Genomic DNA, 15600 nt, shown 5'->3' with positions numbered 1-15600 from the left:
GCAGACGTCTTCCACGAACAACAACACCATCGTCACCAACACCATCACCACCACCAACATCACTACCACCAACACCATCACCACCACCAACATCACTACCACCAACACCATCACCACCACCAATACCAGCATCAACCTCACAACCATCACCAGTACACATATGACCGTTAATTGACCGCATCTGCACATGACCTGACCTGACCTGGCTAAGTTAACGAAAGAAACCAAGGTACAGTAAAAAATAAAATCAGGTTAAAACTGTTATAGTCGTTAAAAACCGTTGCGACCGTTAAAACCGTTACGACCGCTAAGTCGTTACTATGAATGAACTATAGTGAAGGTGTAGCACGTGGTTACCTCAGCCACACTTCAAAGTTAAAAGAGATAATATCCTCCAAGCACCCCCACAATGCACCCTCCTCCCCACAGTACGCCTCCTCCCCCACACGACTCCCCACCTCCCCCCACCACAATGAACCAGAGGTGGGGTTCCTGTACTCACTCAACAAAGAAACTGTGACCTAATTTTATAAGCACAGGAGGCGGTTGGTGGGAGGGGTGGGTGGTGGTGTGGGTGGGAGGAGGGTGGCTGGGTGGGAGTTGAAACACAACCAGCTGGGCAGACTGGGGGAAATACTTGGAGAAAGACCAGCTGTGAGAATGGGTCATACCAGCTGGATCAGAGTGCCACAGTACAGCACCACCTGTGCAGGGGTAAGAGTGCCACCAGATACAGCCCACACCTGGCACTGTGGGTAAGAGTGCCACCAGTACAGCCCACACCTGGCACTGGGGTAGAGCACCAGTACAGCCCACACCTGCACTGTGGGTAAGAGTGCCACCAGTACAGCCCACACCTGGCACTGTTAAGAGGCCACCAGTACAGCCCACACCTGGCACTGTGGGTAAGAGTGCCACAGTACAGCCCACACCTGGCACTGTGGGTGAGTGCCACCAGTACAGCCCACACCTGGCACTGTGGGTGGGCCACCAGCCCACCTGGCACTGTGGGGAGTGCCACCAGTACAGCCCACACTGTGGGTGTGGAGTGCCACCAGTACAGCCCACACCTGGCACTGTGGGTAAGTGCCACCAGTACCCTGGCACTGTGGGTAAGAGTGCCACAGTGAGCCCACACCTGGCCTGTGGTAAGAGTGCCACCAGTACAGCCCACACCTGGCACTGTGGGTAAGAGTGCCACCAGTACAGCCACCTGGCACTGTGGGTAAGAGTGCCACCAGTACAGCCCACACCTGGCACTGTGGGTAAGAGTGCCACCAGTACAGCCCACCTGGCACTGTGGGTAGGTGCCACCAGTACAGCCCACCTGGCTGGGTAAGAGTGCCACCAGTACAGCCCACACCTGGCCTTGGTGGAGACACAGCCCACACCTGCTGTGGGTAAGAGTGCCACCAGTACAGCCCCACCTGGCACTGTGGTAAGAGTGCCACCAGTACAGCCCACACCTGGCACTGTGGGTAGAGTGCCACCAGTACAGCCCACACCTGGCACTGTAGTAGAGTGCCACCAGTACAGCCCACACCTGTGCACTGGGGTAGAGTGCCACCAGTACAGCCACCTGGCACTGTGGTAGAGTGCCACCAGTACACACACTGGCTGTGGTGGAAGTGCCACCAGTACAGCCCCCTGGCACTGTGGGTAAGAGTGCCACCAGTACAGCCCACACCTGGCTGTGGGTAGAGTGCCACCAGTACAGCCCACCTGGCACTGTGAGGTAAGAGTGCCACCAGTACAGCCCACACCTGGCACTGTGGGTAGAGTGCCACCAGTACAGCCCACCCTGGCACTGTGGTAGGTGCCACCCCCCTGTGTGGGTAGGCTGCCAGTACAGCCCACACACTGTAGGTCAGGTGCCCAGTACAGCCCACCTGGCACTGGGTGGAGTGCCAGTACAGCCCACCTGGCACTGTGGGTAAGAGTGCCACCAGTACAGCCCACACCTGTGTGGGTAAGAGTGCCACCAGTACAGCCACACCTGGCACTGTGGGTAGAGTGCCACCAGTACAGCCCACACCTGGCACTGTGGTAAAGTGCCACAGCCCACACCTGACTGTGGTAAGAGTGCCACCAGTACAGCCCACCTGGCTGTGGTAAAGTGCCACCAGTACAGCCACCTGGCACTGTGGGTAAGAGTGCCACCAGTACACCCACACCTGGCTGTGGTGAAATTCCACCAGTACAGCCACTGGCACTGTGAGGTGCACCAGTACAGCCCACACCTGGCACTGTGGGTAGGAGTGCCACCAGTACAGCCCACGGTGAGTGCCACCAGTACAGCCCACACCTGCCACGCACTGTGGTAAGATGCCACCAGTCACGCCCACCTGGCATGGTGGGTCCCACCTAAGAGTGCCACCAGTGCCCACACCTGTTAACAGGTGGGTTACCAGTACACCCTCCTGGCACTGTGGGTAAGATGCCACCAGTACAGCCACCACCTGGCACTGTGGTGAGTGCCACCAGTACAACACCTGGGCACTGTGTAGAGTGCCACCAGTACAGCCCACACCTGACTGTGTGTAGAGTGCCACCAGTACAGCCCACCTGGCCTGTGGGGTGCCCCCACTGTGTGGGCCAGTCACAGACACCACACCTGGATGGGTGCCAGTGGTACAGCCCACACCTGGTGGCAACTCTGTGGTGGAGTGCCTAGTACAGCCCACACCTGGCACTGTGTGAGACGCGGCACTGTGGGGCACCAGTACAGCCCACACCTGGCTGTGGGTGAGTGCCACAGTTAGACCTCCTGGCTGTGGTGAAGTGCCACCAGTACACCCACACCTGGCACTGTGGGTAGTGCCTAGTACAGCCCACCTGCGTGGTGATCCAGCAACCCCGTGGGTAAGAGTGCCAGTCAGCCCCCTGGCACTGTGGGTAAGTGCCACCAGTACAGCCCACACCTGGCACTGTGGGTAGAGTGCCTCAGCCCTGTGGGCCTGGTACAGCCCTGGCACTGTGGGGGGACCTAAGAGTGCCACCAGTACAGCCCACACCTGGCCTGTCGGGGTGCCTGGAGAGCCACAGCAGGCCCACACCTGGCACTGTGGGTAGAGTGCCACCAGTACAGCCCAACACCAGTAGCCCACCTGGCACTGTGGGTAAGAGTGCCACCAGTACAGCCCACACCTGGCACCCTGTGGGTAAGAGTGCCACCAGTACAACCACCTGGCACTGTAAGGGTGGGGTACTACAGTGCAGCCACCTGGCACTGTGGTAAGAGTGCCAAGTACAGCCACAACAATGGTGGGGTGCCACCAGTACAGCCCTGGCACTGTGGTAGAGACCACCAGTACAGCCCACCCACCACCTGCTGGGTAAGAGTGCACAGCCCACTGGCACTGTGTAGGTGCCACCAAGTACAGCCCACACCTGGCACTGTGGGTGAGTGCCACCAGTACAGCCCACACCTGGCACTGTGGTGAGTGCCCAGTGCACCACACCTGACCAGCAGTGAGTACCAGTACAGCCACACCTGGCACTGTGGGTAGAGTGCCTGTGCAAGCCCACACCTGGCACTGTGGGCCACCCACGTAAGAGTGCCACCAGTACAGCCACACCTGGCACTGTGGTGGGGTCAGGCCCACACCTGGCACTGTGGGTGGAGTGCTAGTACAGCCCACCTGGCACTGTGGTAAGAGTGCCACCAGTACAGCCCACCTGGCACTGCAAGAGTGCACCAGTACAGCCACCTGGCACTGTGGTGGAGTGCCACAGTACAGCCCACCTGGCACTGTGGGGTAGAGTGCCCAGTACAGCCCACCTGGCACTGTGGGTAAGTGCCACCAGTACAGCCCACCTGGCACTGTGGTGGAGTGCCACAGTACAGCCCCACCTGGCACTGTGTAAAGTGCCACCAGTACAGCCCACACCTGGCACTGTGTGGAGTGCCACCAGTACAGCCACACCTGTGGGTGGGGAGTGCCACCAGTACAGCCCACACCTGGCACTGTGGGTAAGAGTGCCACTGGCACTGTGGAGTGCCACCAGTCCCACCTGTGTGGGTGCCACCAGTACAGCCCCACCTGGCACTGTGGGTGGAGTGCCCAGTACAGCCCTGGCACTGTTGGGTAGAGTGCCACCAGTACAGCCCACCTGGCACTGTGGGTAAGAGTGCCACCAGTACAGCCCACACCTGGCACTGTGGAAGTGCCCAGTACAGCCCTCGGCACTGTGGGGAGTGCCACCAGTGCAACACCTGGCACTGTGGGTAAGAGTGCCACCAGTACAGCCCACCTGGCACTGTGGGTAGAGTGCCCAGTACAGCCCACACCTGGCACTGTGGGTAGAGTGCCACCAGTACAGCCCACTCTGGCACTGGGTAAGTGCCAGTACACCACACTGCTGTGGGAAGAGTGCCCAGTACAGCCACACCTGGCACTGTGGGTGAGTGCCTAGCCCCACACCTGGCACTGTGGGTAGAGTGCCACCAGTACAGCCCACCTGGCACTGTGGGTAAGAGTGCCACCAGTACAGCCCACCTGTGGGTAGTGCCACCAGTACAGCCCACCTGGCACTGTGGGTAAGAGTGCCACCAGTTCACACCTGGCACTGTGGGTGGAGTGCCACAAGTTCAGCCCACACCTGGCACTGTTGGGTAGAGTGCCACAGTACAGCCCACACCTGGCACTGTGTGGGTAGAGTGCCACCAGTACAGCCCACACCTGGCACTGTGGGTAAGAGTGCCACCAGTACAGCCCACACCTGGCACTGTGGGTAAGAGTGCCACCAGTACAGCCCACACCTGGCATAAGAGTGCCCCAGTACACCCACACCTGGCTGTGGGTAGAGTGCCCACCAGTGACACACCTGGCACTGTGGGTGAAGAGTGCCACCAGTAGCCCTCCTGTGCAAGGTGCCACCAAGCAGCCCACACCTGGCACTGTGGGTAAAAGTGCCACAGTACAGCCCACCTGGCACTGTGGGGTGCCACCAGTACAGCCCACTCTGGCACTGGTGGAGTGCCACCATTACAGCCCACACCTGGCTGTGGGTGAGTGCCACCAGTACAGCCCACACCTGGCTGTGTAAGAGTGCCACAGTACAGCCCACCCCTGGCACTGTGGGTAAGAGTGCCACCAGTACAGCCCACACCTGGCACTGTGGGTAGAGTGCCACCAGTACAGCCCAACTGTGGGTAGAGTGCAGTACAGCCCACCTGGCACTGTGGTAGAGTGCCCCAGAGCCCACACCTGGCACTGTGGGTGAGGTGCCACCAGTAGAACCCCACCTGGCACTGTGGGTAGAGTGCCACCAGTACAGCCCACACCTGGCACTGTGGGGTGCCTACAGCCCACACCTGGCTGTGGTAGTGCCCGTAAGCCCACTGGCACTGTGGGTAAAGTGCCTATACAGCCCACACCTGGCACTGTGGGGTGCCACCAGTACAGCCCTGGCACTGTGGTGAGTGCCAGTAGCCCACACCTGGCACTGTGGTAAGAGTGCCACAGTACAGCCCTGGCTGTGGGTGAGTGCCACCAGTACAGCCCACACCTGGCACTGTGCGTGTAAGTGCCACCAGTACAGCCCACTCTGGCACTGTAGAGTGCCACCAGTACAGCCCACACCTGGCACTGTGGGAGAGTACCAGTACAGTCCACACCTGACACTGTGGGTAAGAGTGCCACCAGTACAGCCCACTGACACTGTGTAAGAGTGCCACAAGTACAGCCCACTCCTGGCACTGTGGGAGAGTGCCACCAGTACAGCCCACACCTGGCACTGTGGTAGAGTGCCACCAGTACAGCCCACACCTGTGTGGGGGTGCCACAAGTACCCCACACCTGGCACTGGGTAAGAGTGCCACCAGTAGAGCCCTCCTGGCACTGCGGGTAAGAGTGCCACCAGTACAGCCCACACCTGCTGTAGAGTGCCACCAGTACAGCCCACACCTGGCTGTGGTAGAGTGCCACCAGTACAGCCCCTCCTGGCACTGTGGGTAAGAGTGCCAGTACAGCCCACTGACACTGTGGGTAAAGTGCCACCAGTACAGCCCACACCTGGCACTGGCAGTCCAGCATGTGGGTAGAGTGCCACCAGTACAGCCCACACCTGGCACTGTGGGTAGAGTGCCAGTACAGCCCACACCTGGCACTGTGGTAGAGTGCCACCAGTACAGCCTGGCACTGTGTGGGTAGAGTGCCACCAGTACAGTCCCACACCTGGCACTGTGGTGCAAGTGCAGTACAGTCCCACACCTGGCACTTGGGTAGAATTACCAGTACAGCCCTCCACACTGTGGGTAAGAGTGCCACCAGTACAGCCCACACCTGACACTGTGGGTAAGTGCCTGGCCCTGGCACTGTGGGTGGGCCACAGTACAGCCCACACCTGGCACTGTGGTAAGAGTGCCACCAGTACAGCCCACACCTGGCACTGTGGGTAAGAGTGCCACCAGTACAGCCCACCTGGCACTGTGGGTAAGTGCCAGATGAGCCCACCTGGCACTGTGGGTAAGTGCCTAGTGCCCCTGGCACTGTGGTGGGAAGTGCCACCAGTACCAGCCCACACCTGTGGGTAAGAGTGCCACCAGTAGCCCACACCTGGCACTGTGGGTAGAGTGCCCCAGTGAGATCACCTCCTGGCACTGTGGGTAAGAGTGCCACCAGTACAGCCCACACACCTGCACTGTGGTGGGAAGTGCCACCAGTACAGCCACCTGGCACTGTGGGTGGCCACCAGTACAGCCCACCTGGCACTGTGGGTAAGAGTGCCACCAGTACAGCCCACACCTGGCACTGTGGGTAGAGTGCCACCAGTACAGCCCACTCCTGGCACTGTGTAAGGTGCCAGTACAGCCCACACCTGCACTGTGGTGGGGAAGTGCACCAGTACAGCCCACACCTGGCACTGTGGTGAAGTGCCAGTACAGCCCCCCTGCGCTGTGGGTAGAGTGCCACCAGTACAGCCCACACCTGGCACTGTGGTAGAGTGCCACCAGTACAGCCCACACCTGGCACTGTGGTAGAGTGCCACCAGTACAGCCCACCTGGCACTGTGGGTAAGTGCCACCAGTACAGCCCACTCCTGGCACTGTGGGTAAGAGTGCCGTACAACACCTGGCACTGTGGGTAAGTGCCAGTACAGCCCACACCTGGCACTGTGGTAAGTGCCCAGTACAGCCCACCTGGCACTGTGGGTAGAGTGCCACCAGTCACAGCCCACACCTGGCACTGTGGTGAGTGCCACCAGTACAGCCCACTGGCACTGTGGGTAGAGTGCCACCAGTGCCCACACCTGGCACTGTGGGTGTGATGGCACCTGGCACTGTGGGTAAGAGTGCCACCAGTACAGCCCACACCTGGCACTGTGGGTAAGAGTGCCACCAATACAGCCCACTCCTGGCACTCCCCTGGTGTCTCACTTTAAGCTCGCCAACTATACAAACCACTGAACAAAATTATACATTAATGCGTAAAGTACATAATGTTTCCCGCGAGAAATTAAAATATAAATAATTCAGTGTTTGTTTGTTTTAAGATTGATCAATCAATTATCTACGTCTATGTCTATCTATTTATCTATAATATTGTCAACGGTTATCTATTTGAAGCACACACATTGAATACACACATACACATACCTTTTAAATAATTGCCTTCTCATAAAACAATTCTCAGTCTTAATTATCTGCCCCCAAGCCTCTGTGGTCTACTGGTGTGTGTGTGTGTGTGTGTGTGTGTGTGTGTGTGTGTGTGTGTGTGTGTGTGTGTGTGTGTGTGTGTGTGTGTGTGTGTGTGTGTGTGATTTAGACCTGGAAACACCAACTTTCTTGGAAGCCCTGATTTCTGGACCTAAAGGAGGGGGGAGGGGGAGCCCTTGGGGAGGATGGGGAGACCTTGGGGAGGATGGGGAGACCTTGGAGGGGGATGGGATGGGGAGGAATGGGGAGGGAAAGAGAGAGAGACTTTTCAAAGACAATGTGGGTTGGAAGGAGAAGGAGGAGAGTCAAGACAGTGGTGCTGATGAAAGATTAATCACTTCTCCTCTCCCCCGACCATACATCACAGTGTAAACAATGGCGAACTAGTAGGTCTCTCTCTCTCTCTCTCTCTCTCTCTCTCTCAGGTCATCACCCTTTTCTTGTATTGATTCTCTAAATTTAACAACTTTATATCTCTGTCTCTCCATCTCCTCTCATTATTATCTCTCTTTCGTCTCTGCTAATTCTCTTTTTCTTTGTGCTTATTTCTTCTTCATTTACCCATTGCCCCATTCTTCATCTAACCCACACCACCTCATTAACCCACATCTGCCTCTCACCAACCCATCCTCTCTCTCTCTCTCTCCATTTACCCTCCCAACAATTATATAGATGGAGAAAGAAGTAGGGAAGAGAGGGAGGGGAGTAGGGAAGGGGGGGAGGAGGAGATGAAGGGAAAAAGGGAAGGAGGAAGGAAGAGGGATGGAAGGAGGAAGAGGAGGAAGGGGTGAAGTAAAGTGTTGAGAAGGAGTGGGGTGTTAAGGATGGGGAGGAGGAGAAAGGGCAGAGGGGAGTTGGGGTAGAGGGGAGTTGGGGTGGGGGGAGTTGGGAGGGGGAGGGGCTGTTGGGGTAGGGGGCTGTTGGGCTGGGGTGGGGAAGGGGTAGGGGGCTGTTGGGGAAGGGGGGGGGGCTGTTGGGGAAGGGGTAGGGGGCTGTTGGGGAAGGGTAGGGGGGCTGTTGGGGGGGGGCTGTTGGGGGGCTGTTGGGAGGGGGGCTGTTGGGGAGGGGGCTGTTGGGGAGGGGGCTGGGGAGGGGGTAGGGGGGGGGGTAGGGATGCATCTCCAACTGTTTAACCTTACGTGCTGCTCCTTCCTCATGTCAACGAGTGTCCCAGTTACGCCCGGCCAATAGGAAGAGGTGTGGGAGTCTGGAGCGAGGTTCTGATTGGCTGGGAGGGCCGTGGAGGGACTGAGGGGCGTGGTTCCAAGGAGAGGGGGTTACTATCGATCTGGGAGGGAGGGTGTGGGAGGGAGGGAGGGGAGGGAGGAGGGAGGGGTGGAGGAGGGAGGAGGGAGGGTGTGGGAGGAGGGAGGAGGGTGTGGAGGAGGGAGGGAGGGAGGGAGGGGTGTGGAGGAGGGAGGAGGGTGTGGAGGAGGGAGGGAGGGTGGAGGAGGGAGGGAGGAGGAGAGGAGGGTGTGGAGGAGGGAGGAGGGGGAGGGAGGAGGAGGGAGGGTGTGGAGGAGGAGGGAGGGTGTGGAGGGAGGAAGGAGGAGGGTTCTGGCAGTCGTCTTGCTGTCTGCTGGTCGTCTCTCCTTTCTCTCCTTCCTTCCTAGCTTACTTCCTCCCTCCTCACTCCCTTCCAAACTCTCTCCTCTTCGTTTCCCAGTTCTTCCCTCCTCCTTCATTATGTCTACATCAATCATTCATTCCTTCTCTCTCTCTCTCTCTCTCTCCCCCCTCTCTCTCTCATTATTTAATCTTACCTTATTTATTATCTCTTTGTCTGTTCTCTCCATCTCTAGGATCATAATCATCTCTCTCTCTCTCTCCCTCCTTATTACTCTTTAACAATAAATCTTCCCACCATCTTTATCGACCACCTTCCTATCTCCCTCTGTCTGTTTACATTATAATTCGTGTGTGTGTGTGTGTTTTATCCTTTCTCTCTGTTCTTGCTATTCCTTTTCTTTATCTCCCATCTCCTTTAATTTAATTTCTCTCTCCTCTTCCTCTTGTATTCTCCTCCTCCCTCCTCACTTTCCCTAACACACTTTTATCACCGTTTTTTTTTTATTCCACTCAAACTCATCATCAGACTTTTTCAATCGTGTTATCATCCATTTTCTTTTTGTCTGTTTGTTAGTCTGTCTCCCTCTTCCGTCTTCATCGCATTTTCATTTTCTCCCCTAGAACTCAACCAGAGGAATGGAAATATTAATGCAAAAAAAAAAACACTGGAGGCGGCGGCTGGGCTAATCAGCGTCGCTCACGGAGTGAGTAAGTGGGGTCTGTAGGGAGGGAGGGGAGGGGGGAACGGAGGGGGGAAAATGTGATTGGTCGGGTAAATATCTATACTTTTTGTATTAACCTTTCCGCCTCCTTCCGACTTTCCGCTCGCACTTCCGATTACCAACCATGAGTCACAAATACTGCCAGGTGTCTCCTTTAAGTGTTTCCGCCCGTAGGAGTGGTAAGTCAGCGTGGATAACTTAGAAAAATACGAAAAACTGTGGGTAATTTTAACAAGGCGAGGATTAACGGGTTCAGAACAACAGAGGGATTGCCAATTCGTGTTTTTTTTTTCCTCCTTCGGTGTTTTGATTCTCACTTCCTTGTTTACTTTAAGTTATTTGTTTATTCTATTGTATCTTGCTTATTTATTACGGTTTTGTTCTTGTAAGTTAGTTCACAGTTAACGATCCACGAGAACAAATATAAAAAATGCTAAAAAAAAAAACAAGAAACAATTAAAAAAATAAAAAATTAAAACACAATAACAACAATTAGTTAAACAAATACATTTATAAATACACCAAACAATAATAAATAAATATACCAAAAAAAATACGTAAAAAACAAACAAATAAGAATCAAATAAGCAAAGACATAAACAACTAAAACACAAACAAAAAATTAATACTTACAAATAAATAAACAAGGACAACAAATAAACAGACACAATCAACCAAAACCAAATAAACAAAGACATAATCAACAAAAACAAACTCCATGGAATTAATCTCTCGACCAAATTTAATTTTAGGCCCAAACTTTAAAATATATTTTTTTTTTGTGGGCAAATTTCACTTCAAGTTTGAGTACCTGAAGTTAAAAAGAGGGGGAAGGGGGAGGGGGAGGGGAGGGGAGGGGAGGGGGAGGAGGGAAGGGAGGGGAGGGAGGGAGGGAGGGAGAGGGGAGGGGAGAGGGGAGGGGGAGGGGAGGGGAGGGGAGGACAGGAGGAAAGGGGGAAGGGAGGAGAAGAAGAAGGATAAGATGAGAGGGGAAGGAGTAGAGTGGAAGAAGGAGGAGAGGGGAAAGACGAGAAGGAGAACGAGGAGGAGGAGGAGAAAGAGAAGAAAAACGAAGATAAAATGTAGAAGAGGAAGCACAAGAGAATAAAACAGAAAGAGGAACAACAACATCTATAAACAACAAAAACAACAAAAATCACAACAAAATAAACGGACATATATTTTCCATTCCCCCTCCCCTCCCTCCCCCCCACCTCACACGTAAACAAACGCATCACCACTCCCCTTCTACCCCCCCCCCTCAACCAGCTGACTCCACCACCTGTGTAAGATAGGAGGCCCCACCTTACCTGTCGAGCCATCTGTGAAGGGGAGAGGTTTTGACAGTTGCTCCACTCCTCACCACCTCCCACCACCTGTGTAAGATAGGAGGCTCCCCATCTTACCTGTCGAGCCATCTGTGGAGGGAGGTTGACAGCTGGCCCACTCACCACCTTAATGACTCTTGGATTATTTTAAACGTTTGTGTCTGTCGGTGAAACTAAGACCTCGTGCTTGAGTGGACCTGAAAGTAAGACCTTAGGGGGCGGGGAGAGGGGGTTGATGGATTCCAAAATTAAGACCTAGGGGGCGGGGGAGGGGGAGGAGGGACCCAAATTAAGACCTAGGGGCGGGGGGGAGGGGAGAGGGTTGAGGGACCGCACTAAGACCTAGGGGCGGGGGAGGGGGGTTGAGGGACCCAAAATTAAGACCTAGGGGCAGGGGAGGGGGGGGCCGGGAGGGACCCAAAATTAAGACCTGGGGCGGGGAGTAAAGTTGAGGGACCTGAAATTAAGGACCTGTAAGGGGGGGAGTGGGGGGTTGAGGACCTGAAATTAAGACCTAGGGGGCGGGGGAGGGGGTTGAGGGACCTAAAATTAAGACCTAGGGGCGGGGAGGGGGGTTGAGGGACCTAAATTAAGACCTAGGGGGCGGGGGGAGGGGGGGGTTGAGGGACCCAAAAATTAAGACCTAGGGGCGGGGGAGGGGGGCTGAGGGACCCAAATTAAGACCTAGGGGCGGAGGGGGAGGGGGGGTTGAGGATCTGAAATTAAGACCTGGAGGGTGGGGGAGGGGAGTTGAGGAACCCATAATTAAGACCTAGGGCGGGGAGGGGGGGGATTGATGGACCTAAAAATTAAGACCTAGGGGGCGGGGGTAGGGGGGTTTGATGGACCTATAATTAAGACCTAGTGGACGGGGCTAATTAAACCTGAAGGAAGAGGAACGTAACAGGTAATAAAATGAGAATAAGGAGGAGGAAGAGAATAGAAGGAATGGGTGGAGGAAGGAGAGGAAATATAAAATGGAATAAAAAAAACAAGAGGAAGAGGGGGAGAAAAGTAAGAGAAGTGGTCAGAAGAACAAAAAGAGAAAGATGAGGGAGAAGATCAGAATGAAGAAGAAAATAGAGAGAGGAGGAGGAGAAAGAAGGAGGAAGAGAAAGGAGAAGAAGGAACACAAAAGATTAAAATGAAGACTAAAAATGGCAGAACCAAACTCAACTCCATATTTCACAAACCAAAGTACATTAATGTATTTACAGCATTACTAGACGGAAAAACACAATACTCCTTTTTACTAACAACAACACGCCACTCTAACCCCAGTGACGACACAAGACTGACACACACACATTTATTCTCCCCGAGAAACTTCCGTAATAAGTAGCTTAAGACCAGATGAAAATGAGGCTGCTCCTTACCATCAAAGAAAACTGTTCCTTCCCACAACACAGAAAACGGAGCCATCTTAACCTATAGGATAATCTATGGTAGATCGATTTTTCTTCCGACTTACCTTCCTGGGACTAGAATAGGTTAGGGGATATATATATATATATATATATATATATATATATATATATATATATATATATATATATATATATATATTGTTAATATACTGAATTAGCGTTGTGTGTATTAATGTGTATATTCGAAGGCTTCCAGTTAGCTTTTAGAATGTTTATATACATACGCTATACTAAACTAATCCTTAAGGTACCAACTTTATATCATTATAACCATAATCATGCCAACGTAGCTTAACCTAGTTTAAATTTAGCACTGAAGTTAGGCGTGAATTAAGTAACATTGTTTTTTATCTTATCTATGATAAAGTTTGTACTATAACCATTCATTTAACATCGCCTAGTTTAATGTTTCAAGGTATGATAATGAAGACACGTAACAAATATGATCTATCCTAGTATAACCAAATTTCTTCCATTAAAGAAAACGGTCTTTCCTGACATCACAAAAAACGGTTCATCTGGAGACTATTATAAACGATAAACGACCCTTCCATTCAACACAACACCAAGAGCCTTTCTGTTAGTATTTGTCTGTATGTTTGTATGTGCAATTGCAATCGTATGTCTACAAGGGAATTTTTATTTCTGTTTGTTGGTTTGTAATAAAATCAAATAAAAATGATCTGAAACAATACCTTGACTGAAACAGTTATAGTACGTCATTTATAAACTGGGTTAGGATAGTCTCCCATGCCTTCCATCACAGAGAATTGTTATGGCCTTTACAGAAAATGGGTGTAAATGGGAAGCTATTCAATACTGGCCAAAATCTTTATCATTTATTTACAAAACCAAGGAGACATGGTTGTAGGTCAGATGGGCCCCTAATTATAGAGGGTGCTGTTCTACTGGGCCCCTAATCATAGAAGTCGTTGTTCTACTGGGCCCCTAATTATAGAGGTCGCTGTTCCACTAGGCCCCTAATTATAGAGGTCGCTGTTCCACTAGGCCCCTAATTATAGAGGTCGCTGTTCCACTGGCCCCCAGGCTAAATTGGTAACCTACGACCTACACTTTTTACTTTACCCATTTTCCCCACCCACGAGGTCTTCATAAAATAAATGGACTCGGTTTCGATTTCAGGAGCTAAACTGAGTACTCACACGAGGACTCAGCAGGTACGACAGGTAACATGATTAATTTGTACATCAGATCTCCGAGAACAGGTAAGTAAAAAGGACTCGGGGAAAAATACGATCATAAAAAAGTTAAAAGTGAGTACTTACATGACGTCGTAGAGTCCAATAAACAAGGACTCGGGCACGAATTTTACACACACACAAAAAAACGAGTACTTACGGGAAAATGTCCACTCCAACTGACGTCGTCAGTCGTCATATTAAGTACCATAACAAGAGGTAAAATGAGTACATACACGGACTCATCACAGGGACAATAAAAATATATAAAATGATTACTAAATAAGTCTTTACATGGGACTCAACACACAGACGTAAGGAACTAATTTTTACAGTGAAACCTCTATTTAATGGACCATATGGAGACAAAAGTCCGTAATACCAAGGCTCCGTTAGATGTGAAACCTCCATATAATGAACTATAGATGTGAAAGTTCGTTATATGAAGGGTCCGTTAGATGACTGGAGGGTCCGCTACATAGGAGTTTCACTGTATGAACTTCTCGAACTTGAGTACTTACATTAGATCACCGAGTCCCATCTTCATGTTGGACTGGACGAGGGCGCAGCTCTTGTGGTCGCTGAGGGTGACGGCGGTGCGCCTCCTGAAGTAGCCAGCGCCAGTGAGGGGGGAGGGAGAGTTCAGGTTCGGGTAACGGGAGACGTAGGGACCGTTGGGCAGGCTGAGGCGGACGTGCTTCTTCATAACCCCGACGTTCGTACTTCTGCCCCCGCCCACGCCCACGCCCATGCCCACGCCCACGCCCCCGCCCACCTCTGCCGATGTTTCTCCACCGGCGGATAATCCATTCGTCACGGAGCGGTTACTTCCACTACGGGCGGATAGTATTCGTACCCCGTCGTCGTCGCCTCCTCCTCCTCCACCACCGGTACTTCTGTTACTCCCGTCCTCATCGTCGTCTTCTTCTTCCTCTTCTTCCTCGTCCTCCTCCTCCTCCATATTATCATCAACCTCTCGATCAGATTTGTCCCTTTCACCGTCCTCGTCATCGTCAATAATCGTCTTGTGAGGTTTAGTCTTTTTCTCCCTTTCTCCATCCTCGTCATCCTCCTCCTCCTCCTCCTCCATGAGCACCCCATGACCGTCAGAGGTGAGGGAGGAGTGCCTCCTGGCCAGTAGACTGCTCGAGCCTTCTATGGACCCGACGGACGACCTGCCAGGAGAGCGTGAGGGGGACCTACCCGGGGTACGTCCTGGGGAGGTCCCTGATACTGAGGGCCCCGGGGAGCGTGCGGGGGACGGCGTGGTCCCAATGGGAGCTGGGGACCGGCAGAGGGAGGTAAGGGAGCCGCTGGTGTTCCTCCTTGCGGCTGGGGAGGCCAGGCGGGAGGGGGAGCGAGAGGCGGGGAGCAGCGACGACGACGAAGACAACAACGACGCCGAGCTGGTGCGACGCCTCGCGTGTCGCCCAGCTACCCCGAACATCCTCCTCCTCCACCACCGCTACCTGGGGGAGAGACACACCTGTTAGAGCATGGCAGTACAAACACAATATTTACACTCAAGTATCTGTGTGTGTGTGTGTGTGTGTGTGTGTGTGTGTGTGTGTGTGTGTGTGTGTGTCAAAGACCAAAAAACACTGTAATACATTTTAAATAGTAGAAGACAAGCATACTCACCACCCTGAACGAATAATATCAACACAATGACTTAAACTAGCCATAAAAAAATCA

General features: G+C 53.0%; 1 protein-coding gene across 7 annotated transcripts in view; it reads right to left on the bottom strand.

Moving 5' to 3' along the window:
* The window catches only part of LOC121853487 (voltage-dependent calcium channel type A subunit alpha-1-like), a 237225-nt gene extending 221855 nt beyond the window's left edge, over positions 1 to 15370 (bottom strand). For all 7 annotated transcript variants that reach the window (XM_042347629.1, XM_042347632.1, XM_042347630.1 and 4 more), the window contains exon 1: positions 14427 to 15370. In XM_042347629.1, coding sequence (XP_042203563.1) covers positions 14427 to 15352 — 926 coding nt within the window. In that variant the 5' untranslated portion in view covers positions 15353 to 15370. The remainder of the gene's footprint in view (positions 1 to 14426) is intronic.
* Between the last annotated feature and the right edge of the window lie 230 nt (positions 15371 to 15600).

Source organism: Homarus americanus, unplaced genomic scaffold, assembly GCF_018991925.1.
Source record: "Homarus americanus isolate GMGI-L3 unplaced genomic scaffold, GMGI_Hamer_2.0 scaffold4896, whole genome shotgun sequence".
Lineage (NCBI taxonomy): Eukaryota > Metazoa > Arthropoda > Malacostraca > Decapoda > Nephropidae > Homarus > Homarus americanus.
The sequence above is the reverse complement of the archived record's forward strand: the minus strand, read 5'-3'. Positions and strand labels throughout refer to the sequence as shown.